Source organism: Borostomias antarcticus (assembly GCF_949987555.1).
Source record: "Borostomias antarcticus genome assembly, chromosome: 18".
Classification (NCBI taxonomy): domain Eukaryota; kingdom Metazoa; phylum Chordata; class Actinopteri; order Stomiiformes; family Stomiidae; genus Borostomias; species Borostomias antarcticus.
Genome location: NC_140251.1, coordinates 18,548,627 through 18,576,279, shown reverse-complemented (window position 1 = coordinate 18,576,279; position 27,653 = coordinate 18,548,627). Strand labels below are relative to the sequence as shown.

Here is a 27,653-nt window from a genome sequence, read left to right as displayed (position 1 = left end):
CAACATGCAATGATAGCAGTCAACCACATAGTGGCGGTGTTGCACAGAGCTCAGCTAGGAGACCTCAAACTGCAAGCAGAGGATGCAGATTATCAGATTATAAACACTATGAAGAGTGAAGATGTTCTTCTGAAACTCACACAGACCTAGGCCTGGTCTCCTACTGGTACACTGGGCTCCTCCAGATACACTGGTCTCTACTGGTACACTGCACTCACAGAAATATTTAAGCCTAACTTTTAAGATTTATGTAATTTAATTGCATGACAAATTTCCATGAATTTGCTTTAGGTAGTTTTAACATAAATGTACCTAATAAACTTTACATGATGCATATTTGTCAGTGTAATAAAACCTATTTATTTGAAATGCATAATCACCAGGTTTATGTATTCAGTATAAATAAAGTCTATTTGCTTTAAATGCATAATAATCAGATTATGTATTCAAAATACATAACGTATATTTGTTTGAAATGCATAATAATCAGGTTATCTATTCAAGATTAATAATATATTTGTTTGAAATACATAATAATGAGGCAGGATGCAACCCTTGAATTGGGACAGACCCGTGGACACAGGGGTCAGGCTCATTTACGAAATTGGACCCAGGAGTGGAGCTACTCGGATGGCGCTGACTGGGCGAGCTCCGCATATCGCAATACTCCTGCTCGGGTATGCTCGGGTATGCTCGGGTATGCTCGCCTGGAGGCTCGCGGGCGAGCAGGGCATGGAGGTATAATATAACGGGCATGGAGGTATAATATAACGGGCATGGAGGTATAATATAACGGGCATGGAGGTATCATATAACGGGCATGGAGGTATAATATAAATAGGGGAACTGCTCAACGCTCGCTGTGAGCTTTTGATGACGTGGAGCGGAGTTCCCGCCCCCCACCCTCCAGACGATCCATCCTAGCATCATCCGGATAGAAAACGTGACACAACACCACCCGGTAGGGATGCAAAACACTACATAATAATACCGCTAAAAGTGATGAAACTGTAGCCACGGCCTCCAACAGATTGCTTTCCTGTTCTGTTTTTCCATGGTTTCAATCAGCTACAGACGGCACTGAGATCGGTGTACTGCGATAATAGGCTACCATGAGTTTTAATTTCAGCAAATGCCAGTCTGTCCTGATAACAGGGGCGAGCAGAGGCCTCGGTCTGCAGATGGTTAAAGAACTGGCGAGGAGTGATCAGCGACCCAAAACAATAATAGCGACTGCTCGCAATCCCAGCGCTTCAGAGGTAACTAAGCGTAGTCGAGCCTAATATCGCTACATAGAAACATTGGTGTAACTTCAGGCTGATTTGAAGAATGAGAATTCACACGACATTGCTCTCATTTTAGGATCTACAAGAACTTAATTCCTACCCAGGTGTTTACATTGTGCCACTCGGTGAGTAAGTAGTTAGAGCTAACTTAGTCTCGGTGAGTAAGTAGAGCCAAGTCTCATCAACAGGAGCCAAACTAAGTGTTTTTTTATTGTTTGTTTTTTTAGCTTCGCTGTAGTTCACAAACTTGTCTCAAGTGTTCATGATTAGTAGCATATGGTCTTTGCAAATCACCTGTGTAGCTATGCCACCGTTATCACAGTAGGTGGCGTCAGCACGTTGCAACAAAGCAACGTGGCCAACTTGCTCATGGCTCAGGCTACAGAAACCTGATCGAATAATACTTTGTTTTTTAACTGCAGATGTGTGACCAGTCTCATACTACTTTGAAGTGTTCTAAGTTTGTTTATTTGTTTACTGTGTTTTATCTGTTTGTGTGTCCCTTTCAGATGTTACCAGCCAGCCCAGCATTAACACAGCACTGCAAGAGGTGATGTCCATAGTGGGGGAAGATGGGCTCAACTGTCTCATCAATAACGCAGCCATCAACATCTCCACTGACTTGAACACTGTCACGCCTGAGGCCATGATGAAGACGTTTGAGAGCAACACAGTAGCCCCTTTGTTCATCACCAAGGTAAATGAGGTTGGGTCTCATGCGGAGGACACTGAAAGATAATTGTGTTCTAGGATAATCTCCTTTGGTTCATATAGTGGTGTGTGTGTGCGTGTGTGTGGATGCTTCCATATACGAAAATAATACATACAATGAAGTGTTCTAAAGACACTGACAGATACTCACAGTCTTATTGAAGTTAGCCCTGATTCATCTATAGATGGTATGGTTGACAGTATTGTTTGTGATTCCCACTGTCTCTCCCAGGCATTCCTGCCCCTGCTCCAGAGGGCTGCAGCCAGAGGGACAGGGATGGGGCTCCACAGAGCAGTGGTGATCAACATCTCCTCCATCCTGGGCTCAATCCAGAGCAACTGGGGCGCCGGGGCCATGTTCAAGAGCTATGCGTACAGAACCTCCAAGGTGAGAAGCTGTAGTTGGCTCCCACATGCACTTTTTGAACCCTGAGAGTTGCGAGTTGCTTAGGTCAGTCAGGTTAATTCATACACAGGGTGGATTCTGGGGTTCTTAATTTCTCTGCCTTATCGTCACAGGCGGCTCTGAACATGGTGACGAGGTGTCTGGCTAGTGACCTAGAGGCAGAGGGGGTCCTGTGCATGGCCCTGCACCCTGGATGGGTCCGCACTGACATGGGAGGCCCTAATGTAAGTGCTACATACTGTTGAGCCGTACTACAAACCTTTATTTGAGGTATTCAGACACCCTAGCGGAGTTTTGACAGGGTTGTTCAACTGCGGTGCAAACAGCTTATTTGTTGATGCTGAAGTCTTTGTTTCTGTCTAGGCGGGGCTCTCTGTGGAGGAGAGCATCTCATCAGTGCTGGCAGTCGTGGCTGGTCTGACGGAGAAGGACCATGGAGGATTTCTAGAGTACTCTGGAAACAAACTGCCATGGTGAAGCTCACTGTGGTGAAAGGTTGAATGATACAGCTGAATTTCTGCTCCTTGGATTGGATGGTAGACAATATTTGTCTCAGATGGACAAAAAAATTACAGATCTTAACATTTATTCAATCACATGTGGTATTCACTGGAAATTGTGTGTGTGTGTGTGATTTGGAGTGTTTTCCCTTTGAGATATGTAATGTCATATCTGTGATTGATTTTGTATATAGATAAAAATGGTGATACAGGTGACCCATGCAGCATGTGACCCCCACACACAATACTGGTTAATACATGAATAATGAAGGACTCCAAACAAAATTATTCCAATGCCATTCTAAAGTTTTATTCAATCCGTTCTCCCAAATGATATGGATGTGATTTTCTGTGTGTCCACTGGTGGGACAGAGTGTGACAGAACCCAGTATAATGAGGGGTCAGCAGAAACCCTGTAGGTAGGTAGGTAGGTGAAGCAGAGACTAGGGCTGAGCCATCTCTTCTGATGTGAGGCTGTCCAGGGCCCCGCTTTCTGTCAAGTTAAAAGAGTCTTAGCCTCCGTCCACACGTACACAGATATTTATGAAAACATTTTCCTCAACAAACACTTTTTTCTCTTCTTTTTGGCCTCCCGTCCACACATACACAGAGTTTCTGGTCACTGAAAACGCCTTCCAAGGTGGAGATCTGTAAAAACTCTGGTTTAAGTGGGAAAGGGTCAAATGGAGCTTTCGGGTCTCCTTTGCGCGCCGTTCTCTATTGCATGCGCCAGGAACAGTCTGAACTATGGCGGCTATTAGGACTCTTTATATTTGGTCCATGTTGCTAGGCTTGATTAATGCATTAGAAATCAACCTGGCTTTACTCCACCACTACACCGCCGAGAGGAGAAGAGTAAATATAGCGCTAAATAGTTTTTATTCCACCTCTTCATAATGTTGCGAGGTCCAAAGTAGGACTACGCAGTAAACGTAGATTCTGGACAAGGCCCGGCAGATGCAAGCCTTAAAACCTTTTTATCTCCATCCTTTTATTGTCGTGTGGACGGTGATATTTTCCAAAAATCTGTTGGTGTGGAAGTGATTTTTTTTTTTTTTTTTTACCGGAGGCCGGAAAATGCGTTTTTAGAAATATCCGTGTTCATGTTTAGCCCTGTTTTAAGGTTCCTTATGATCATATATAATGGTTCAGATCAAAACTAGCACTTTTGAGAAAGTCTGATAATTGCTCTAGGCTACCACCGTTTTGGTCATACAATGGATGTGGGTGGGCACCGTGAAAAATCATTCAAAAAACATGTTAAACTCACAATTTCAAAGAAAGAAACTCACAAGGTGTTAGTTGGCGTTCTAACATATAATTCGCCATAAAGTAAGATTCTAGTTCATCTGGAAAGGCTTTTTAAAATATTTAGCATAGAACTATTTTTGCAGCACGTACGTGTGTAAACTTCCGCAAACAAGGTAGCCTAGCAACATAAACAATAACAATAGCTACCGTAAGTAGTTTCACACTGACTTAAGCAATCACAAGGGCTGCATGTAACTGTCACAGGTGCATTGAGGTTTCAGCAGTTTTCACAAAACCAAAGACTAAACAATAAAACCAAGGTATACACTCGACAAGTGAAGAAGAAAAGACAGAGCTTATAAACTTACAGACTTACAAGATGGCACCGGAAACACCAGGGACTATGCACAGCTACAGCAAATGGAACAGACAAAGAACAAGATGGGAGCTACTGTACATGTAGGCTAGAAATACTGTACACATACTAACGAGGCAGATGGAAACCAATCAAACCATCAGTGGCACAAGTCTCTCAATCACAGCCAATTTAGCCAGTTGTAGTCCTAGGGTCCGCTATTGGGGCGGTGTTGCCAACAACAACAAGTACTGTACACATGTAAACATGTTGTCCCCCACCCATTATGCATGTTCCCTTGTGGTATCAAGCCCCCTGCTTCTCATTAGGCGTTTTTATACTGAGATCCCACTATATTGCCCTGTAGAAGACCCCTCAATTTTCTGGCTTTGTTTGTTTATAATGAACCAAAGAAAGACAGCATAATGTGTGATTTTATATAGCATGCCGGCAATCTGGAATCGAGAGGCATGACCCTTGGACGCAACATTCACTAGTTGTTAAACAAATCCATGCACCTGTATGGTCAAAAGTCCTATAATGAATGTTGAAATACAGACATATCTGGTGCTACTAATGTCACATCATTTGTATCAATGATTGACCAAAGTAAGCTCCCTACAAACCATGGTAGAGTGAATAAGAGTACAATAACGTCTCCATCTAGTGGGCAAACAAGTCCATGCTCCTGTATGGTCTAAAGTCATATACTGTAATGAATGTTGAAATACAGACATATCTAGCTCTACTAAACACCTCAAGCTCTACTCTCTGCAGATGTAGAAAGTACATTGTTTTAGTGACTTAGTCCTCTTGACCCCGTTCAGGGGCATAGGGTGTCCACCAGAGCTCTCCATCTCTCTCTCTTCTGGGCCTGGGCTTCCTGCCAGCTCACTCCAATGTTCTTCAGGTCTTGGAGTGTGGAGCGTCTCCAGGTTTCTTGGCCAACCCTGTTTCCTCTTTCCCTGTGGATTGCAGTCCAGGGTCTGTCTCGTGATGTTATTTGAGTCCTTCCTAAGGGTGTGACCTATCTTAATTCCACTTTCTCCTTTTGACGGTGGTAGCTATGTCGTCCTGGTTTGTGATCCCTCACAGCTCCTCATTTATGGTCTTGATGGGCCACCATAGCTTGAGGATGTAACGCAGGCATTTGTTAACAAGAACCTGGATCTTTCTTGAGAGGCCCTCGGTTGTCTTCAACATATCGGAGCCGTAGAGCAGGACGGTCTTCACGTTGGCCCATGGATCTCAGGGAAAATAACAAATATAGGCCTAGTTAAATACAAATGTACAGTAAACATATCAAAATATACAAAGGGTAAGAATGAATAAACAAGTCTAAATAGGTTGCCTAGTAATGCAAACATATGTTGAGCCTACTGTAAATTGTGCAAAATACAACATATCTAGAAATCAAGCTTCAGGGTCTTGATAGTGTCCTTTTTGTATTCGTTTCTTGGATTTGAATGGAGCGTCTCTGCCCTCACACTTTGTTTGATAGGTTCAGTCGTCGTTCATATTTTGTAATAATAAAATTGTTATCTGTTGTAGTGGCTGAACGCTGTTGATCTGGGATGTTTGGGCTCACAACAGACTTTCGTCACACATCAGATTGAATTCACCGTTAGCCTACCACAGGGTTCTCAACGTAGGAGCCAGCACAACCACACAACCTTGTTAAAATGAGGACTAGAAATACAACAGAATAGAATAAAAGAACTTACATTTATTACAATCGCGGCGAAGGGACAGTTATACAGACACACAAAAGGGTATCTGAATAAGCGCACTCCCCAAGGGTCGGGAGAACATATTTATACTGGCTAGGATGCTATGCTTGTTCCACACCTCGTGACTATATGTCTGAGTACCTGATTGGTTGAAACTACTGTCTATCATGTTGGTCATATGAGCTCATTCCTGTCTAGCCGAGATAGATAAAGTATTCTGCTGTGTTACAATTTAAACAGGCTTTTCATTGTAATGTGTCCTTGGCCGTCAACTTTATCTGCCACTAGAACATAGATAATAACTGTTCATGCATACTGCATTCTGGAAAAGTACAGACTGCTGACATTCAGTATTGAAGCTTAACTTAGGCCCACATAGACAGGCCTTGCATTTAAACAACCATAATAGCACTTTATCAAGAATACCTTTCACATTTCCCCCCTTTGATCCATACTATGGATCATTCTACTGTTAACATTACTGGTGAATGATGCTAAGCTAAGCTATCAGAATGGGGAACAACAGAGTACTTGAAAACACATCTGAATAGCCCAGTGACTTTAAAACAGAGTATAAAACATAATAGAACCTAGTTACTGTACTGTAACTAGTACAATCATAAAACAGTTCAAAATGTCAGTTATGGCATGAGCCTTTAATAGTGAAATTTACAACAGTATTATTGCTTTTTAGGTTGACCCTGTTGGTCAGTTTTACTCAGCTTCTTGGTGATTTGGTCTTCAGGACTTCAAAAGTCCTCTCCGGTGCTCAACCTTTAAGTGACTGCCAGCTGGTCTGTCACGGTAGGGAGGTGGTTGTAGCTCGACTTTAGCAAGGGCCACGGCTCACGTGTCTACCCGAGTTAGGAGGTTCCCGTGTGGGGTGTGTTTGTTATCAGTGTCTGAGAATGTGTGTAGGGGCTCTGTCGCTCGACTTTAGCAGGGGCCACGGCTCTCGTGTCTACCCGAGCTAGGAGGTTCCTGGGTATGTTTGTTATCAGTGTCTGGGAATGTGTGTAGGTGCTCTGTAGCTCGACTTTAGCAAGGGCCACGGCTCTCGTGTCTATGATTCTAAATTTCAAATTCTAATTTTCAATTTTCAAATTCCAAATTCCAAATTTCAAATTCTAAATTTCAAATTCTAAATTTCAAATTTCAAATTTCAATTCCAAATTTCAAATTCTAAATTTCAATGCAGTATGGCAGTGGCACTGGCCTTAGCACTGGTGTCGATGAATGACAGAGCAGTAAATAGTATGGTGGTGGCAACGATAAGCTTACTTTCGTTCATATTGGGCTAGGTGAGCGGGTGGCTTTCGCGCTCTCTGGGGTCTCCTAGGTGCTGGGGTCGGCTCCTCCTCCTCTTCTGGGATCTCCTGAGGGTCCGCGGGCTTTGCGACTGGTTGTTTTTCCCTGACGGGAAAGACTGGGAACAGAAGGAATGTCAGTTTGTGGGGTGTCGGGTCCCCCCTTTGTGGGTGACTCTGGCTCACACGATGGGAAGTCTCTGGTGGTTTCCTCTGGGATGTCGTCCCCTCTCCAACGCTTCACGTGTGCTGTGTGTACCCAGGTTGGTCTCTCGTTCACTCGGACGGCTGTTGGGGTGGCGACGATGACCTCGTACGGACCTCTCCACCGTGGGTCGGTCCACTTAGTGCGGCCGAACGCTCGGATGAGCACAAAGGATCCTGGGCTGATGGGGTTGTTTGGTTCTGGTGCTGGGTCGTATGCCTGGGCTGTGAGAGTGGATCTGATGACAGAAAATTGTTTAGACAGACATACAGCGAATTCACATGCATTGGGTGGTGGTACCAGGTCTGCTGGTGGATCCGCTCCTGTGTATGGGGGACGGTCACATGCATTCAAAAGGTGTCAGAGGTGTCCCTGACCTTGGCGTGGTTCTCATGGACAGCAGAGCGAGGGGCAGGCACTTGACCCAATTCTGACCGGTTTCAGACATGAGTTTGGCGAGTCTGCTCTTGAGGGTCCCATTGGATCTTTCTACCTGTCCTGCCGACTGTGGGTGATAGCTACAGTGTGTTTTGAGCTCTATTCCCAACAGTTCTGTGGCGTGTGCCAGTATCTCACTGACGAACGGGCTGCCGTTGTCTGAGGAGATTTTCTTGGGTAAGCCAAATGTGGGGAACCAACCTCTGCACAGTGCCTCAGCCACTCCTCGTGCTGTCTCCCGTTTCATTGGGTAAGCCTCCACCCACTTACTGTACATGTCCACGACCACCAACGCCACGTTCTTGCCGGCTGCAGGAGTAAGGTGCACAAAATCAAGCATTAGATGAGCTCCTACACCCTGGGCTAGACCCCCATGGTCTATGATTCTAAATTTCAAATTCTAATTTTCAAATTTCAAATTTCAAATTTCAAATTTCAAATTTCAATTTCAAATTTCAAATTTCAAATTTCAATTCCAATTTCAAATTCTAAATTTCAAATTTTATTTTTTTTCTCTGCTGTTTATGTGATGCCTGGGCAGTACCATGATCGGGTAAGGATTTGACTAATCCCCCCTTTGCTCACGTGACCACGTCCGTGAGCAACGTGACAGTCCTGTACATTCTCCTAAGCACACTCGATCCTGCAGCCACCAGACAGTCCTGTCCCTCAACTGGATCCTCCTCCGTCAGCTCCTCTGGTTCCTGTGAGAGAAAGCAAGTGTCACAATTGGAGAGAGAGTTAGGATTAGCTGTCAGGTGGTAACCAGCCGCTCGCTTGGCCTCCTCATCGGCCCGCTGGTTGCCTTTTGATGCTGTGTCTGTTGCATTGGTGTGTGCTATGACCTTGACTACCGCCAGCTGTGAGGGTAGCAGCATAGCTGCGAGCAGGCCGTCAATCAGTTCCCTATTCTTGATGTTGGTGCCCGCTGATGTTTTGTAACCCCTTTTGGCCCATAGGGCGCCGAAACTGTGACCCACGCCCCACGCATACTTGCTATCAGTGAAAATGGTGACCTTGTTACCACGTGATGCCTCACACGCCTGGGTGAGGGCCCACAACTCCGCCTGTTGTGCCGACCAAGTATCCTGTAGCCTGCCACTGGTCACTACCTCTGTGTCGGAAACAACTGCAAAACCCACATGTTTGTGACCTGTATTGGGATCAATGGAAGCAGAACCATCACAGTAAAGTGCACGTGCGCCCTCCAGGGGCACGTCCTTCAAATCTGCCCTTGGTTTGCACTCTTCGTCGACTCGTCCCACGCAGTCGTGCTCCACCTCCGCCAAGTCGACATCTGGGAGAAGGGTTGCAGGGTTAAGTGTGGTACAGCGGACAACTGACACGTTGGACTGACTCAAGAGAGAACTTTCGTACCGCTGAACACGGGCAGTACTAAGACAGCCTTGCTCTGAAGAGTTAAGGATCGCCGCCACCGCGTGTGAGGCCTGAATGACAACTTTACAGTATCCTACAATCGGAGCACACTTTACCAGAGCGATGTCGCACGCCACGACGGCCCGCGTGCACCCAGGGAGCCCCAGCTCGACAGCAGAGAACGCCTGTGAGAAGTAAGCGATTGGTCGGTGTCTTCCCCCATACCTCTGGGTCAGCACACACCTCACATACTTACCGCTCCCATCGACGAACAGGTCGTACTGCTTGGTGGGGTCCTGGTACCCAAGACACGGTGCGGTGGTGAGCGCGGACCTTAGCTCCTCCCAAGCCGACTCCATCTCCGGGCTCCAAATCACCTTTTCTCCTGGTTTAAGGGAGAGAAACGGGGTGCGCAGTGTTTTGTCTAACCTGCTGCATTCAGGAATGAAGGTACGACAATAACCAACCATCCCAAGAAAAGAGAGAATTTCCTTCTTGGTCCCTGGTCTTTTCATGGCCAGGATTGCTGTGACCCGGCTTGGTGTGATGCGTTTACCTTCTGCCGTGAGTGTGTGGCCTAAGAACGTGACCTGTTGTGTCACAAGCTGGGCTTTCTTCCTGGATGCCTTGTGGCCTCCTGCCGCCAGCAGGCGTAAGAGCCTCTCGGTCCCTTCCAGACAGCCTTCTCTGGTGGGACAAGCAAGAAGTATGTCATCAACATACTGAATGAGCACCCCACCAGCCGGTGGGACATACTCACGAAGGTCGTTGGATAGAGCAGCGTTGTAGATTGTAGGCGAATTCGTCCATCCCTGGGGACAGCGTGTCCAGGTGTAGCATCGACCGTTGAAAGTGAATGCGAACCAGTGTTGTGATTTGGGGTCGACTGGTACAGAAAAGAAAGCATTTGCCAGATCAATGACAGTGTACCACTTGCAGTCAGGTGTTAGAGGCTCAAATATTGTGTTAGGGTCTGGTACCAAAGGAGCGAGCTTCAAACATACCTCATTCACGGCCCTGAGATCCTGCACAAACCTCCACTCTGGTGGCTGACCTGCTTCCTGGTGCTTTTTTACTGGGAAGATGGGTGTGTTAACAGGGCTTCCTTGTGGTAGATCTATAATCACCCCCGCTTTTAACAGCTCTTCCAGCACCGGCCTTACCCCCTCTTCTGCCTCCTTTGAGATGGGGTATTGCTTTACCCGCACGTTGGGCGCCTGGGCCCCTCCGTCTCTGTTGGATACCACCACTGGGGTGGCTGACCTGACTTTCCCTACATCATACTTCCCTGATGCCCAGATACAGTGGGGTAACTTAGCTAACATTTCTCCTAGCAAGGGCCACAGCTCCTCGTCGGTCATCAGGTACTGTGGATCAAAAATTGCCATTACATCTCGGCTCATTATCAACATCATGGGGTCAAACAGTTTCAATCTATATACAAGTTCACCATACATCAAGAGGGAGGTTACCTCACTGAACTGAGTGTAACCCTCCTTCTTGTGTTTACCCGTTCTCCACAGCCATTCACAGGCCCCAGTGAAACCTCCGAGGCTAACCCATGCATCCGTCCGCCCTTTGGTGAGAGAAACATGGGGCACCCCCTTCTGGACGGCGGCCACAAAGTCGTGTGCCTCGGCGTCTCCTAGGGTGACTCCTGCTGTGGTGATAGAGTCGCTGAAATAGATGCTGTTAACCCTGCCTGTGCCTAGCTTGGGACCTGCTCCATCTACATCCCTTACCCATTCTTCAACTTCCTCCTTGCTTGCTGTAACCTGCATAGTGACATGTGGTGTTTGCACTGTGCAAATAGGTGGGTCTGCGGTCATGTCTTCCCTAAAATTATTAACCATATGTGCCAGTAGGTCCCCATCCTCCTCTGCTAACTCCAGGACAAGGGCAAACCGGTCCTGTTCATCTAGCATTAGCCTGAACTCTGTGTCTGTGTCTGGGTGTGGTATGTGTGCTTTGACTCCGGCATCTGTAACTACTAAATTTAGGTTGAGTTTACACATGATGTCCCTGGCCAGCAAATTCATGGGACACCCTTTGCTAAAGATAAATGAGTGCTCAAAATCAATTGATGCTGGATCAGTGTGAAACGTGCATTTTATTGGTACAGTGAGTGGTTCAGTTGTGGAGGCCCCAGACGCGTTTCTAGTGGTTCTGGTCTCTCCCGACAGTGTAGGTCTGAAATTACAGTGGTTAGCACATAACACAGACGTGGTAGCACCGGAGTCAACAAGAAACATTATGTCCTGACCTTCGATTGTCAAAAGAACAGTGGGCAATCGTCTGTGTGCTCCCTCAATCATAGTGTATACTCCCTCGGTGTGCGTATCAGTGCTAGATGTACCTTCAGCCTTGTCGGAAAAGGGAGGGACGGTCGAGTCGTGCCAATCATCAAAGACTCCCTCCCTGGCCTCCTCGCCCCATCATGCGACGTCATTGCGGTTGGCTGGTTTCCAGGTGCCTCCGGATCCTCCGGTTCCTTGGTTTTGCCTTGGACGGTCCTGTTTGTATTGTGAAACATCGTTATGAACCTGGAAGGGCCCTCTCCCTGCTCTACCTGGGTCTCCTTCGCGGTTCTGGTGCCTCCTCCTCCACTCCCTCTGCTGCTCCGTCTCTGGATTTGGACAGTCCCGAATCATGTGGCCCTCCTCCTTACAGTTGAAGCACCTCATTGGTCCGTACGGGCCTCTCGGTGGCCCGCTCCTGGTCCGCTCCTTCCCCTGCACCGTTGGCTGCTGGCGTGGCCCCCTGGGCGGGTCGTGGAGCCTGGCGTGAGCATCAGACATAACCATAGTTAGTGCAGTGTTCAGACTTGCCTTGCTTTTGGCCTCCTTCTTTTTCTCCTGCTCGACAGCCTCGGCATCCTTCGCGTTCTGCTGCTTCTCGGCGTGTCTGGCGTGGATGATGAGGTCGTGTGCAGTGGGGTTGTCATCATAGCCAATCCAGGTCTGGGTCACCCGCTGTGAGAGGGCGGGCTTCATCCCCTTTAGGGCCATGCCCACGAGCGTGGATCCATACCCCTCCATTTGGTCGTTCATACGGAAGTGATCAGCGATGCTTTTCTTCAGCCGGTCTATGTAGGTCGTCACCAGCTCCTCGGCTCCCTGTACGCAGTTGGTTACTTTTGTGGGGTCTCGGCTGACGGGCCAGATGAGAACCAGGTTCCGGCGGAGGTCTCTCAGGAACAGCTGCATCTGGTGGTTGGCCACACTGCCTCCTGGTGCTTCGACCCAATTCGTGCCTGGCTGTACGATCCGGAACACCCTTTGGTTCAGCCGGTCCCACAGCGCCCCTGGTCCAGCGGTTTTGTAGATGATGCGCACGAGGTCCTGGATAGTGAGGAGGCAATCACTAGAAAGTCTGGTTAATTGTCTAGCATACCCTTCAGAATCTGTCTTTAGTGGGGGTAGTTGCAGTATCATATCATGAATGTCACTGGGAGACATAGCCCGATGGACTAAACTCATTGTTCCGTTAGCATTAGGAAGCTCGATCATCGGGTACTGTCCCTCCTCTGCCTCCTCCTCCTCCTCCTCAGCTGACACGGATGCTCCGAACCCGGTGTCGGAGTCTTCAGGGCCGCCGCAGGCACCCCCTGAGTGGGGTGTGGAGGCGGCCTGTGGAGCCCTTGGGGCGGGTGTCTGTGGTGCTGGAGAGAAGTTATGAGATGTCATTAATTTGTTAAAATTGTCCTCAGATAGTTTACTTTTTTTTATGTAGTTGGTGATGAGTTTTATGGCCGCCTCATCGATGGACATTGAGGGTGGCCCTGATTGTAGCGGTTCCCTGGCCTGGTACGACCCCTGCTGGTAGGCGGGTGGAGATGACTGTTGCGGAGCTGCTGGCTGCAGCGGGCCTTGTGCCTGGACAGAGAGAGAGAGATTGGGATAGAGAGGGGGCACTGGTGCCGGTTGGGGCAGTTGTGGAGCGCTCGCTGGTGGAGGTGGAGGTGGCTGAGCTGCTGGCTGCAGCGGGGCTGGGGTGGCGAACGGACTATATTCATCATCTCTGCGAGCCTGATCAGCTTGAAACGATCCCACCGTGTCTCCCCCCTGACTGGAAAACAATGTTATCTCACATCCCTCCTGACGGTTCTTAGCCTCTTTTTCCCAGAGACCGAGAACCGCACAAACATCACTCTCTAACTTAAACTTTCTCCTTTCCTTCTCTGTCATCTCTTCCACTTTATCCTTCACGCCTTGTATCACACGTATTGCAAACGTACCGTTAGCGGGCCAACCTATTTTATCGAGGTTGCGGAGGCCGACCACGCTACGGACGCCTTGCGTCTCTTTCATATAATCATAGCATTTACTCTGAGAGCAGAGGTCAGCGAGTGTTTTGCCTGCCTGTGCACCCATTTTTCAAGCACCTCAGGTCTCTAATGCACACAACACAACAGTCACTTCAATCACACGTCTTTAACAAGTGCTAAGTAATAGTAGTATAACAGTAGTAGTACAATAGTAACAGAATGGTACCTTAGTCAGAACAGGAACGTACTCTATGTGGAACAGCAACACTGTTTAATATCGGAGTCGTAATGGTTCTATTTCACACCGCTCCGATATTAAACCTTCACACAGTCAATGAAATCGAAAACCCAACCAAAAGAATAATTCTTCAACAACTAAAATGTTAAACACAGGCGCAGCACTTCTCTGTGAGCATATAACCGGTGTTTTGGGTGCGGGAATTCTTGGTCTATGGACGGACAGCACTTCTCTGTGAGCTATATGGTTATAATGTAGCGAGCATTATGAACTTCACCGTGGCAACCAATGTGTAATGTGTGGACCTCTTTAATCTCTCTATATTCTATGCTTACGTCACAAGCGCAGCCCTAGACATATACTCTCATTAAAAAGGATTTTTTAACTCTGTGAACAATAGATGTACGTTTGGAACTTACTTGAATGACAGAAAAGCAAAAGTCCTCTGGCTGTGGTGGTTGGCTGTCCTATCGATGGCTTCCGGGCTTCACTGGCCGTCTGAGCGACCTGCGTTCGCCGTCAACCTCGTCCGACGACGGCTTGGCTATTAAAGTTGATGCGTGAAGGGTGATCAGTCCAACGTAGGTGCACTCAGACGGGCAGATCAGCCGGAATCCACACTTCTGACACCAGTAAATGTAGTGGCTGAACGCTGTTGATCTGGGATGTTTGGGCTCACAACAGACTTTCGTCACACATCAGATTGAATTCACCGTTAGCCTACCACAGGGTTCTCAACGTAGGAGCCAGCACAACCACACAACCTTGTTAAAATGAGGACTAGAAATACAACAGAATAGAATAAAAGAACTTACATTTATTACAATCGCGGCGAAGGGACAGTTATACAGACACACAAAAGGGTATCTGAATAAGCGCACTCCCCAAGGGTCGGGAGAACATATTTATACTGGCTAGGATGCTATGCTTGTTCCACACCTCGTGACTATATGTCTGAGTACCTGATTGGTTGAAACTACTGTCTATCATGTTGGTCATATGAGCTCATTCCTGTCTAGCCGAGATAGATAAAGTATTCTGCTGTGTTACAATTTAAACAGGCTTTTCATTGTAATGTGTCCTTGGCCGTCAACTTTATCTGCCACTAGAACATAGATAATAACTGTTCATGCATACTGCATTCTGGAAAAGTACAGACTGCTGACATTCAGTATTGAAGCTTAACTTAGGCCCACATAGACAGGCATTTAAACAACCATAATAGCACTTTATCAAGAATACCTTTCACACTGTGAATCCCTGTCTCTGTGCTTCATTTAGTTGAAGGCTCGTGTGTAGGAAACATTATGGCTATAGTTCCTGTGGAAGTCCCTAGGCGGCGCTGTCGCTCCACTACCACTCACTACACTGGCGCTGTCCGCAGCATCAGTGAGCAGAGACGGTGGTGAGTGGAGAGGTATGACGTTAAGGCTAAAAAGCATTTCCGCCATTGTGGGGTGCAGTCCAAAAATGCCCAAAACAACTCACAGAATAGTTTTGTTGTAAAAGTTCAAATACATTATTGAAGATGAGCAATAGGCCTATGCTTAAAGGGCATTTCAACAAAGTTTTGTGTTGGAGTGTTATTGTAAATTGGAAGTTTTACTGCAAATGTAGAAAATTATTCTTCTTATGTACTTATTATTATTATTATTATTATTATTATTACTACTACTACTACTACTACTGTAGCCTACTATGAACTATGCTGAGTATTGCATTAACTATGTTGAGTATTCCATTATATTAATCAGCCTAGACTGTGAAAATCCACCCATTGTGATGTAACAAAAGACATCTAGGCTACATTTGCCGATGTAACAAAAGAAATCTATTATCTTATGAGTGTCCACTTCTACCTGCCCAAGCACATTCGGATAACGCCAGCAGCATGTCTATAGCTCGTGTAGTTGTTTTCATAACGTTTCTATTTTCACAACAGATTTATTTTACTTCAATCTACGAGACGGTCAGTGATGTTGAGGGAGCTGTGAAGATCTTTGACACAGCGTTTAACTCTCAAACTTCTGAGACAGACGTTTGGGATAGGGATGTAAGTAGGCCTATAATAGCTAATGTTGGTGTGTAGATAATTCTATAAATATATATTTCGGAGGCCTGTAGAAGAAATGTAAAATCCAGCGCGGGCCAAGTCTATCCATGTAATGGCGGCGACGGGGCACTGAGAATGCAGCTTCTAAAAAATCTATTTTCTGCCGCGAAACGGTTGTTGTCATCAATCTGTCTTTATGAATCGCTAGTTGTGCTCACATAGAGCGAGGGCTTGTTGTGGTTTTTCATATGCCTCTGTAATATGATCTTTAGAAACGTCTTTAGAAAGGAAATAGCTTCACCACTTGCTCCAGCACGCATGCGCACAGCGCGCAAACTGGCTATTCTCCGTTACGTCTGTAGGCTACACTCGCGGCTGTTATAGTAGTAACTACAATGCAATTACATTTAGTCTACATTACATTACATTACAGTCATTTAGCAGACCCTTTTATCCAAAGGATTTAGCGTAGTCAGTGTAGGCCTACTGTTACTCCCCAGGGGTGCGTTTCCCAGAGGCATCGTAGCGCAACGTTCATCGTAAGAACGTCGTTAGGTCCCCCTCTAGGTGGCGATGCGTTTCCCAGAGCCTTCTTAGGCCAAGGTATACCTCTCCTCTGGAGGCTCTGCTCTACCAGGAGGCTCTGCTCAGGCATCTCTTCGGTCCAGCTGCTGGTACAGCCTGGTACCAGTTGTCTGCGTCTGCTGGTACAGTACAGACTGGTACCACTGGTGTGGTTCTGCTGGTACCGTTTTGAGCCGGTGGCGAAAGATGGGCAGCGACTCTGCTGTCCTGACGTCAGTGGTCAGTTTGTTCCACCTAACCTTGCATCACCAGGCTCTCTTCAATGGAGAACTTGGTTTCTCTGTTCGCTGGTTTCACTGTTACTGTACATTACATTACAGTACATTACAGTCATTTAGCAGACACTTTTATCCAAAGTGACTAACAATAATTGCATTTAACGTAGGAAAAGCCAATGTACTACTTCTTGCCAGAACTCACAAGTGTATCTTCTTTCTAAAACAAGTGACTAAGAGCATAATCTAGTGCTGAAGGCAAAGTGCAATGTACTGGTGTTTACATTTCCATTAGGTCCTGTAGCTCTAGGCTGTATGTATTCAGCAATGACGTACAGTATGCAACATTGGTCAATTACACAACAGCATTAGTCCCCCAATATCATTACCGAAATATTGATATTGTAGAAGAAGTTCAGTTAATCTGGCATCCTTGTCATTATCATCATGAATCAGTCTCATCACAACAGTTCTGATAACCCCAATGGGAGATGGGAAATGTAGTCTGTGATAGCAGTTTTTTTTTCCTATACAGCCAGTGGAGGCCACAGATGATGTCCTTTCGGAGCGGTTCAGGCCAGACACTGTGCAGGATGGATTTTCCACGGTGCCAGCTGTAGAGGAGGAGCCCCCCTCCAACCTGGCAACCCTCAGTTATGAGGTATGAGGCATGTCGTGCCTGATGCATGTAGGATGGAGCTGTTCCTTCCATTGCCCTGTAGGCTAGCACAAAACAGAGGGACAAAAAAGAGACCAAAAGTAATGGGAAAAAAAGGAATAAAAAGGAATGGGAGTGACAAAAAAACAACCAACATAGAACTGAATATAGTTGCAAGGATCAAAATGATAAATTATATTATTATGTCAGTATTAAATAGTCCCTCAGTTGCTTTCTAAAAGCTGTCTGAGAAGACGATCTCAGTGATTGTGATAGAGTTTTGGACCTCTAAATTTAATGTTGAATTGATGGCGTGATGTTCGACAGAAAGGTAGGTGAAGTTGATTATTATGCCTAGTTGGTTATTAATGGACCAATTAATGTCAACTTCAGGAAAAGTGCCACTAAAATGCTTCTTTGATTAATACAGGATGGGAGCTATCACGATACCCTCGATTCTGCTCTAGAGCATTCTGCTGGAGTATGTAACGGTATGTGTTATGTCCAAACATTTTGAAAGTGTTGAGATATGCTAGCCTTCATTTATGTGCACTTTGTCACTAATTCACTCATTCTGTGTCTATAGGATCTCTGGAGGCACAGGCGTGCACAACACAGGACATGCACAGCTCTGTCATGGCAGTGAAATGGAGGCCAGGGTCCAGGTTAAGAGCGTTGCCTTGGATCATTCTTCGGATCATAGTCATCAAGGTCATCACTGCCATGGTTTTCAAGCTTCCATGGAGCAGCATCCTCCTGAGAATCAGAGAGATGGTGCATGGAAGGCATCGGGTTCCCTTCTCCCAGCTGTACGTGGCCGGTCTGCTCTACATACTTTTTTGTGAAGGGTATTTGGACTTGCTCCCTTTTGTCGTGCCGGAATGGACCACTCTCAAGGACATAGTCATAGAGGTCATCGTTAGTATCGTCTTTAAGTTGTCGTGGAGATGCACCCTGAGAGCAGGACAAAAGGTGAGCCTTGCATTTAGCAAGTTGTTCAACAGCCATCTGGAGTGCCACGACCTGCCCCTCAACACAGAGAAGCACCAGCAGGACACCCTGAAGCAGCTCCTTCAAAAACAAGAGAAGGCCCTGAACGTTCAGGTGAGCCAGCTGTATCTTAACCTCACTTTGGGAGATTCTTGTCTTTTCATTTCAATATTTTGAACCTTAAAACAATGAATTGTGGCGTCCGTGGTCCTGCGACAGAGCTGCGTCCGTCGCGTCATGGGCAGGAGGAGGCGGGAGAAGTTGAAGGCGGAGGCACGCTCGGCCGAGCGCCTCAGGAAGCTGGATGTTGCCAAGAGCAAGAGGATCATGCAGCTGCAGCGCAGGATCAATGAGCAGGTGAGCACTGTGGCTGTGAATATGGATGTTTATTAGGAGCTAAGTTAACATATTTGTACCCAAGCTGAATCTTGATTTGAGAGGTAGAGAGGTAAAAAAAACAAAAACATAATGAAATGATATTAAACGACAAGAAATTGTCAAAGTTCAACTGATCCCCCACTTACACAACAGAGCACGATGACAGGAAATATTACAAACCTTGGCTTTATTAGTAACATTTTTAAAATACTACAACATTACAATCCTACCACCAAGTAAAGAAAGCACCACAATCACTAGCCTACTTAAAATAGCCTACTAGGGGCCTACCTAAATGAACTAGCCTACTATTGGTGCATTCAAGACAACTCGGGACTCAGGAACTCCAACTTGTGAAAAACGAATTGAACGCTCGTCCAACTCAGGATAACAAATCGGGAACTTGGTATTATTTTGAGTCCCGAGTTGACGTCACAACATGGCGGCATAGTTTCAGTTTATTCAGTTTATTTTTTTACAGGGACAATGCACACCAATCAATAATATTAGGAACATTTTAGTTAATGAGCACTCATAGTAAATGTGCCAGTGTTAGCTGAGTAGCTAGTATATATAACGTTGACTATCAGAATTTATTTGTTATAAAGTGGTTGTTGACGTTTTGTAATGTAATTTGATGTCTGATTGTGCAATATATGTTTGTATTCTATATATGTCTCTCTGATTATAGCAATATGTGGACTTTAACAGCTATTTTACTGGTGAAATTAGTTAGCCAGCTGTTTTGCTGGCTAACATAACGTAGCTAACGTTTGCTAGCTCAGAGCTAGCTAGTTTCGTTACTTACTTTTTTCGTTAAAATCGTCATGAATGCAATGACGTTGGGGGTCAGGATTCCCAACTTGGGAATTCCTGAGTCCTGCATTGTCTTGAACGCACCATATGTCCTGTCACACAGCGCGTCACACACAAGTCTTTTAGCCTGCTTTTACATCCCCTGTGATACTTAGCTTGAAGTAGGCTAGTATGTCGCATTCGTATGCATACTGCATTCAAAGTACCTACTTCATAAGGGCAGCTGTAATACGTACTAGCAGTAAAAAGAATAAGTATGCGATTTGGAACAAAGCCAGGGAGTTTTGCTGTGTCACATGGAAAGCTTGTGTGTCTTCCCACAGTATAAGGAGAACAGAGCGCTCAGTGAGAGGCTGCGAGGCCTGGAGAGAGGGGTGGAGAGACTGGGAGGTCTGGAGAGAGAGGTGGAGAGACTGCGAGGCCTTGAGACGTCCCGGGCTGCTGATCGCCTGGGGAGAGAGGTGGCCCACCGGGAGACACGATACGGTCTAAAGAAAAGTCTGTTCTACACAGAGCTCAAAAACAGCACCTTGGAGCACTCACTCACCTCCACAGAGAGAGAGATACTTGGGTAGGAGCAAATACATGTGGATGCACCTTCTCAATTCTTGCCAAATTATATGATGATAATGAGAGTTTCTGTCTGTTTATTAAGGTTGAAGGAAGAGATCAATGCTCAAAAACAGGGGAGAGCAGCGGAGCGCCTGGAAATACTCAGACTGAGGGAGGAGAGAGACGGTCTGAAGAAAAGTCTGATACAGACAAAGATCCAGAACAGCAACCTACAGAGCTCACTTGTCTCCACAGAGAGGGAGATACTTGGGTAGGAGCAAATGCATCTGGACAGGGCCGCCGCCAGGGGGGGGGTGAAAGGTGGCAGTCGCCCCGGGCCTCGCGCTTTAGAAGGCCTCGCGGCAGGCAGGAACTTTATTTTCATTCTAGCGCTGCCGCGACTCAGTGTCGGGGGGGGGGCGTTTCGGGGGGAGACAGAGGCGTGTCGGGGGGGGGCTCGCAATGCCTATTTCGCACAGGGCCTCTCATATATCCCAGACGGCCCTGCACCTGGATGCACCTTCTCAATTCTTGTCAAATGATTTGATGGTAATGAGAGTTTGTCTGTTTATTAAGGTTGAAGGAAGAGATCAATGTCCATCAAAAACAGGGGAGAGAGGCAGAGCGCCTGTTGACATTCAGACTGCAGCGCTCACTTGTCTCCACAGAGAGAGAGATACTTGGGTAGGAGCAAATGTGGATGCATCTTCTCAATTCTTGCCAAATGATTTGATGGTAATGAGAGTTTCTGTCTGTTTATTAAGGTTGAAGCAAGAGTTCAATGCCCATCAAAAACAGTGGAGAGAGGCAGAGCGCCTGGAAATACTCAGACTGAGGGAGGAGAGAGACGGTCTTAAGAAAAGTCTGATACACACAGAGCGCAAAAACAGCACCTTGGAGCGCTTACTCACCTCCACAGAGAGGGAGATTCTTGGGTAGGAGCAAATGCATCTGGACAGGGCCGCCGCTAGTGGGGGGGCGAAAGGTGCGATCGCCCCGGGCCTCGCGCTTTAGAGGGCCTCACGGCAGGCAGGAACTTTATTTTCATTCTAGCGCTGCCACGACTCAGAGCCGTGTCGGGGGGGGGGGGGATGGCGTTTCGGAGGGGAGACAGAGGCGTGTCGAGGGGGGGGGGGGGGGCGTTTCTGGGGGTACACAGAGCCATCTCTGGGGGGGGCTCGCAATGCCTATTTCGCACAGGGCCTCTCATATATCCCAGACAGCCCTGCACCTGGATGCACCTTCTCAATTCTTGTCAAATGACTTGATGATAATGAGAGTTTGTCTGTTTATTAAGGTTGAAGGAAGAGATCAATGCCCATCAAAAACAGGGGAGAGAGGCAGAGCGCCTGTTGACATTCAGACTGAGGGAGGAGAGAGACGGTCTGAAAGAAAGTCTGTTACACACAGAGATCCAGAACAACATCCTGCAGCGCTCACTTGTCTCCACAGACAGAGAGATACTTGGGTAGGAGCAAATGTGGATGCATATTCTCAATTCTTGCCAAATGATTTGATGGTAATGAGAGTTTCTGTCTGTTTATTAAGGTTGAAGGAAGAGATTAATGCCCATGAAAAACAGGGGAGAGAGGCAGAGCGCCTGGACACATTCAGACTGAGGGAGAGAGACAGTCTAAAGAAAAGGCTGATACAGACAGAGCTCAAAAACAGCACCTTGGAGCGCTCACTCACCTCCACAGAGAGGGAGATACTTGGGTAGGAGCAAATGCATCTGGATGCACTTTCTCAATTCTTGCCAAATGATGTGATGGTAATGAGAGTTTTTGTCTGTTTATTAAGGTTGAAGGAAGAGATCAATGCTCAAAAACAGCTCATTGGCCACCAAGAACTCACAGGAAAGTGAACAAGAGAAAAACTAGTAGGGGATAACCACAGAGATCTAATGTTCAAATGCATTTAATTTGGGAAGTAAACATTATATTACATTACATTACACTCACTTAGCTGACACTTTTATTAAAAAAAAATCATTTAACGTAGGAAAAGCCAATGTACTACTTGCCAGAACTCACAAGTGCATCTCCTTTCTAAAACAAGTGACTAAGTGCATAGTCTCGTGCTGAAGGCAAAGTGCAGAATAGCAAACAAAAAATATAATAGGCGCCTAAGAGGGAGGATCGTGGTACTACTGTATCTCTTGAAGAAGTGAGTTTTGAGCCTGTGGCAAAAGATGGGCAGCGTCTCTGCTGTCCTGATGTCAGTGGGCAGTTCATTACATCACTGCAGGGCCAGGACAGTTAAGAGCCGTGACCTTATCGATCGACCGCTGGAGCCTCGGAGTGACGAGGCAACCACTCACCCCAAGGTAACACAGCATAGTGGTTGGGAGGGAGTGTAGGGTTTGACTATGGCCTGGAGGTAGGAGAGAGCTGTTTAATTCATTGCCCTATAGGATAGTCCAAGAGTCTGAATGCAAGCTGCTACAGGGAGCCAGTGTAGAGAACAGAGAAGGGATGTTTGTGGGAGAACTTGGGTGGTTGAACACCAGGCGAGCAGCAGCTTTCTGGACAAGTTCCAGGGGTTTAATGGCCGAGGCAGGGCTGCCCCAGCAAGGAGGGAGTTGCACTAGTCCAAACGCGAGATGACAAGGGCCTACATGAGCACCTCGGTACATGCATTTTCCCTTTACTACTCCTTTAATATAGTGATAGTATACATCTTATAGCAGAAGAATGAGGAAAAAACAAAAAATTGATGAGTGGAAGATTTTTTATTTTATTTCAGTCAACTAAAATTAATCGTTTTAAAACAAAAAGTTTATATATTCTCACACCTAGTTTTCATTTTTTCGTTAGTTTTCGTTAACTATAATCACCTTGATCCAGGCCCTTCTCATCTCCCGCCTGGATTACTGAAACTCCCTCCTTGCTGGGGCCATGGCGTTAGCCATTAAACCTGTGGAATTTGTCCAGAAAGCGGCTCTGTGCCTGGACTTCAACCACCCACAAAGTTTTTTCACACAACCTCCCTTCTCCGTTCTCTACACTGACTCCCTGTAGCAGCTTACATCCAGTTTAAAACTCTGGTACTAGCCTGCTGGGCAATGAAAGGAACAGCTCCCTCCTACCTCCAGGCCATGATCAAACCCTACACTCCCGCCTGACCACTACACTCTGCTACCTCGGGTGGTTGCCCCGTCACTGCGAGGCCCCTGTAGTCAAATGACGCGGTCACGGCTCTTCTCTGTCCTGGCCCCACAGTGGTGGAATGAACTACCCACTGACGTCAGGAGAGTCGCAGCACATCTTTCGCTGCAGGCTCAAAACAGACTTCTTCAAGAGGTACAGTACTACCAGGAGTAGTACTGTACCAAGCACCTATTCTATTTTTAGTTTGCTATTCTTCACTTTGCCTTCAGCACTAGATTATGCTCTTAGTCACTTGTTTTAGAAAGGTGATGCACTTGTGAGTTCCGGCAACTACTTTAAATGCAATTATTGTAAGTATCTTTGGATAGGTGTCAGCTTAATGACTGTAATATATTGTAATGTAGCTAGCTAGCTAGGTTTTAAGTGGATTAATTGGAAGGCCACAACATATTGACATCATGTTCATACAAATCAAAAACATTCGCTGATTTTGTGTTTTGTGGATTGGTGTATTGCTGTTTTGAAATAAATCATTTTCATCTGGATATATTTCACTAATAGGATAAAGATGATCACTTAGAATAACTTTGTATTGACCGGTAATGGCTCTACACTTTCAGTATCCAAGTGGTTTCACACTATGGACGTGTGGGGGAGCATGTGGTGTACACTAAGAGAATGGTATTGACCTGAATGCTTCAGGTGGTTCACATTCATTTGGGGATTTATGGTTTTTGTGTTCATATAAGAGCAGTTAAAACAGATCAGTCAAATTTGGCCTTGAACACTATAAAACGGGGGCTCATTTTAGACCTAGAACCCGGGTAACCCAGGTGAGTTGTGGCTGTGGGTGTGTATGGGGATGTTTTCCATCTGCTGGATGAACATTATATTGTCTTACCCATTAATTTCCTATAGCGGTTCATTTTACCCATTCAATTCCTATGGCGGGTCATTTTAAACCCAGAACAGCACCCTGATCAGCTTGGTCTCACACTACAACAGATTCAGCTTCATCAAGGTGATCAATATTTCATCTGCAACATGCATTTTCAAGTTGGCCATATAGAACTGCTAAACTAAAAAAGCACACATTCAACAATTGTACATGCTGACGAAAAGCATCACAGGCAGAGGTCTGTGCTCCCTGAGCGCTATTCTAGTTATTGTCATGTTTCTGTAACACTATTTAACTGGCCACCCGAAGACCTTCATCAACATGCAATGATAGCAGTCAACCACATAGTGGCGGTGTTGCACAGAGCTCAGCTAGGAGACCTCAAACTGCAAGCAGAGGATGCAGATTATCAGATTATAAACACTATGAAGAGGGAAGATGTTCTTCTGAAACTCACACAGACCTAGGCCTGGTCTCCTACTGGTACACTGGGCTCCTCCAGATACACTGGTCTCTACTGGTACACTGCACTCACAGAAATATTTAAGCCTAACTTTTAAGATTTATGTAATTTAATTGCATGACAAATTTCCATGAATTTGCTTTAGGTAGTTTTAACATAAATGTACCTAATAAACTTAACATGATGCATATTTGTCGGTGTAATAAAACCTATTTATTTGAAATGCATAATCACCAGGTTTATGTATTCAGTATAAATAAAGTCTATTTGCTTTAAATGCATAATAATCAGATTATGTATTCAAAATACATAACGTATATTTGTTTGAAATGCATAATAATCAGGTTATCTATTCAAGATGAATAATATATTTGTTTGAAATACATAATAATGAGGCTTATGCAATAAACCTATTTACCTAACTAAACCTAATTAAATCAAAATGCATCACATTTATGTAATTTTTTGATTAACACCCAATGGATTTAACATTCTTTTCCATTCACTTCACATCTAACAATTTCAGTTACATCAGTAGAATTTCCCCCAGTCTCTCACATACGTTTCTGTTATCGTGAGGTGAACCATAACCCTTACTGTACATATTTTGTTGTGTTTTGAATCTGTGACTTCCTCTACACAGCAGCTCAATGTAAATCAGGCTTTATACCATATTTCCATACAGCAAATGTGCTTGTTATGGTCTGTGGGCACAGCTTCAGAACTATGTAGCCAGGTGACCGTTAGGACGGCAGGCCAGTAAAGAACTGGCTACTCAGACAGGGACGCAAACCCCAACAAGATCCCCACTATGATGTCATCGGCCATGGAGAGGAATCAATCAATCAATCAATCAAAGCTTTATTTGTATAGCGCATTTCATACCCAGAGGCAACACAATGTGCTTTACAGAGAACAAGGGAGGTGGGCATACGACCCACTCTCTACATATTCCAGAGGGAAGCAAAAAAACAGTAATCACCCGGGGGCCAGATAAGTGAGCTGTAAAAATTCTTCCCTGACCCCTCTCAACAAGGCGATCGAGCAAGCTCCAGGAGTATGTTTGTCTACCGGCTAAGAACATTTATAAAGCAATACATTACATTAAATTACATTTCAGAGTGAGAGAGGCTAAAAGCATCATAGGAGAGAGAACATTCTACGGACATGCTACGACATCCACAGCAGACATGGGGGTATCTATCGGACTCCGGGAGGTCTGCTGGTGACAGTGGGGCATCCACTGGACCTGGTTAGAAGATAGGAGGGAGAGAGAGAGGCACTAGGGAGAGGGAAGGCAGAACAGGGTTAGTAGCACATAGAGCCATACAGACCACACAGATATTGAAACAGGCAACCTGGGGCAAGCTCCTGGAATATATTTGTCTAATGGCTAAGAATGTTTAAAGAACAATAAATTACATTAAATTAAATTTTCAGAGCAAGAAAGGCTAAGAGCATCAGGTCCAGGCCTAAGCCGGATGTGGACTAGGAAGCCATGAGGATGGAGGAGCATGTCTGTGAGACGGAGAGAGAGAGAGAGAGAGAGAGAGAGAGAGAGAGGGAGAGAGAGACAGAGAGAGAGACGTTACAGACCTGCTAGGGACATACTAGACGTTTCAATCACACACACACACACACACACACACACACACACACACACACAAACAAACACACACACACAAACAAACACACATACACACATGCACATCATTGATTGATTGATAATTTCCTTAATAAGTCTGTACAGAAGTCTAGTGTTCACCTGTTTGTAGACCTCCTTGCCAACCCCATAACTGAGCATGTACTGAGATAGAAGAGAAATGAGGGGGGTGGGTTTAATCAACGGAAGATAAAAGATGGTGCCCCTTTCTTTGTCACCATAGGGAACTCTCCTTTATACTGTTTATTGAGAGAGAGAAAGAGACAGACAGAGAGACAGAGATGATGGTGCCAGCTAAGATTGCTGCTCCTACAGTATGTGTGTGTTTGTGTGTGTCCATGTGTGTGTGAGTGTGTATCAGTCTATGTGTGTGTGTGCATGTGTGTGTCTGTCTGTGTGTGTGTGTTGGCCTGTGTGTGTGTGTCTGTTGGTGTCTATGTGAGTGTTTGTGTGTGTGTGTGTGTGTGTGTGTGTGTGTGTGTGTGTGTATTGATAGATGGCTCACTGTGAAGCTCATCCCCTGACAGCGTCCCTGCTGCTTGGCCTTCTCCGGTCAGAAGCAGGAGTTTGGGATGATTCCCCCAGTCCTCATAGCTGAACAGGCTGCAGAACTTGAACTGTGGAAGAGAAAACAAGGCACACAAACACAGCGGCTTGTCACACAGCCAATCAGAACACACATACCTGCTGATGCATGTTTGTGATAAGAACCCTGTTAGACGACTGGTGTCTGGTGACTAGTGAGCCAGTCTTGTCTTGTTATTGTTCTGTTTGGTGCGCCAGACCTCAGATAATTTGAGGCCCTGATATTAGCTAGACAAATATTTGTCAAAGAATCATGTTATTGACATGTCACACAGCAAAATACATGATTATATCTGATGAAGGGCCAAAAAGCCTTGTTTGTACGGCACTACAATATCATATAAATTCAACAAATTAATCAGAGACTATGAATCGTGTCAACATTAATATTCCTGCTACATTGGCGAAGCACTTAATTGTACCCTAACTTACACCTGATGTAATTTGCACACACAAACATACACAGACTTGATGTTCACACCGATTTGGGGGGGGGGGGGGGGGGGGAATTCTATCAGGTGTAAGTGGGGAAGAAAGGTTGGGAACCCCTGCTCTAATCCATATTGTGACAATGTTCGACAGTGTATAGCAGCCCATCATGGAAATGGAGAAAAGT

The 27,653-nt window shown here is 45.8% G+C and overlaps 1 protein-coding gene across 1 annotated transcript; it reads left to right on the top strand.

Moving 5' to 3' along the window:
- Positions 1-935: 935 nt before the first annotated feature.
- LOC311320813 (C-signal-like) lies at positions 936-17,581 on the top strand. The gene is made up of 8 exons (XM_084452652.1): positions 936-961; positions 1,140-1,259; positions 1,363-1,411; positions 1,796-1,983; positions 2,230-2,385; positions 2,517-2,627; positions 2,767-2,876; positions 17,460-17,581. The coding sequence occupies exons 2-8, from the start codon at positions 1,182-1,184 to the stop codon at positions 17,542-17,544; spliced, it is 777 nt and encodes a 258-aa protein (XP_084308778.1). The 5' UTR covers positions 936-961; positions 1,140-1,181; the 3' UTR covers positions 17,545-17,581.
- The last annotated feature ends 10,072 nt before the right edge of the window (positions 17,582-27,653 follow it).